The sequence below is a fragment of the Myotis davidii genome, unplaced genomic scaffold (assembly GCF_000327345.1).
Source record: "Myotis davidii unplaced genomic scaffold, ASM32734v1 scaffold217, whole genome shotgun sequence".
Taxonomy (NCBI): Eukaryota; Metazoa; Chordata; class Mammalia; order Chiroptera; family Vespertilionidae; genus Myotis; species Myotis davidii.
In genome coordinates, this window is record NW_006290034.1 from 4487353 (window position 1) to 4488211 (window position 859).

The window sequence follows — 859 nt, forward strand, 5'->3', positions numbered from 1 at the left end:
TGGGGAATACAGAGTTATACTGTCACTGACAACACAGTGATGACACTTACCTGTTCATATGCTGAGAACTTGAGAGCCGTCTCCGGGGCAATTTTAAGAACATTTGTGCCGTTTCCTCTCCAAAGGGAGCGGATCCCTCCTTCTTTCACCATCTGCCGGAGGCCACCATATATGTCCATTTTGTCGGATTTTGAACCATGGACCTGAAAATAAAAGTAAAATGCTGTAAAATACTCGTGACATGTAGTTGTTACTATTTCTATAGTAACAGTACAAACCCCTCTCTCTTCTCCAATACCACAAGAAGGTGTGTTTGAAAACAGAAGCTAGGAGGCTTAGAAAATATTTAACAGAGCCCTAGCTGGTTCGGCTCAGCGGATAGAGTGTCAGCCTGCAGACTGAAGGGACTCAGCTTCGATTCCGGTCAAGGGCACATGCCCGGGTTGTAGGCTTGATCCCCAGTAGGGGGAGTGCAGGAGGCAGCTGACCAATGATTCTCTCTCATCATTGATATTTCTATCTCCCTCCCGCTCTCCCTTCCTCTTTGAAATCAATAAAAATTTATTTGGGGGGGGGGGGGGGAGAATAATTACTAATTTTTTAAAAAAAGAAAATGTATAATATATAAATAATTTAAGGAGACCCCTACAATAATGACTGAATATTTAAACACTTGAATAGCCCTAGCCGGTTTGGCTCAATGGATAGAGCATCTGCCTGTGGACTGAAGGGTCCCAGGTTTGATTCCGGCCAAGGGCACATGCCTGGGTTGCAGGCTTGATCCCCAGTAAGGGGTGTGCAGGAGGCAGCCAATCAATGATTCTCTCTCATCACTGATGTTTCTATCTCTCTCTCCCTC

The 859-nt window shown here is 45.1% G+C and overlaps 1 protein-coding gene across 1 annotated transcript in view; it reads right to left on the bottom strand.

Moving 5' to 3' along the window:
• Window positions 1-859, bottom strand: part of SLC25A24 (solute carrier family 25 (mitochondrial carrier; phosphate carrier), member 24) — a 24844-nt gene that overhangs the window by 15585 nt on the left and 8400 nt on the right. The window contains exon 5 of the mRNA XM_006763115.2: window positions 51-203. Within this exon, the coding sequence (XP_006763178.1) occupies window positions 51-203 (153 nt within the window). The remainder of the gene's footprint in view (window positions 1-50; window positions 204-859) is intronic.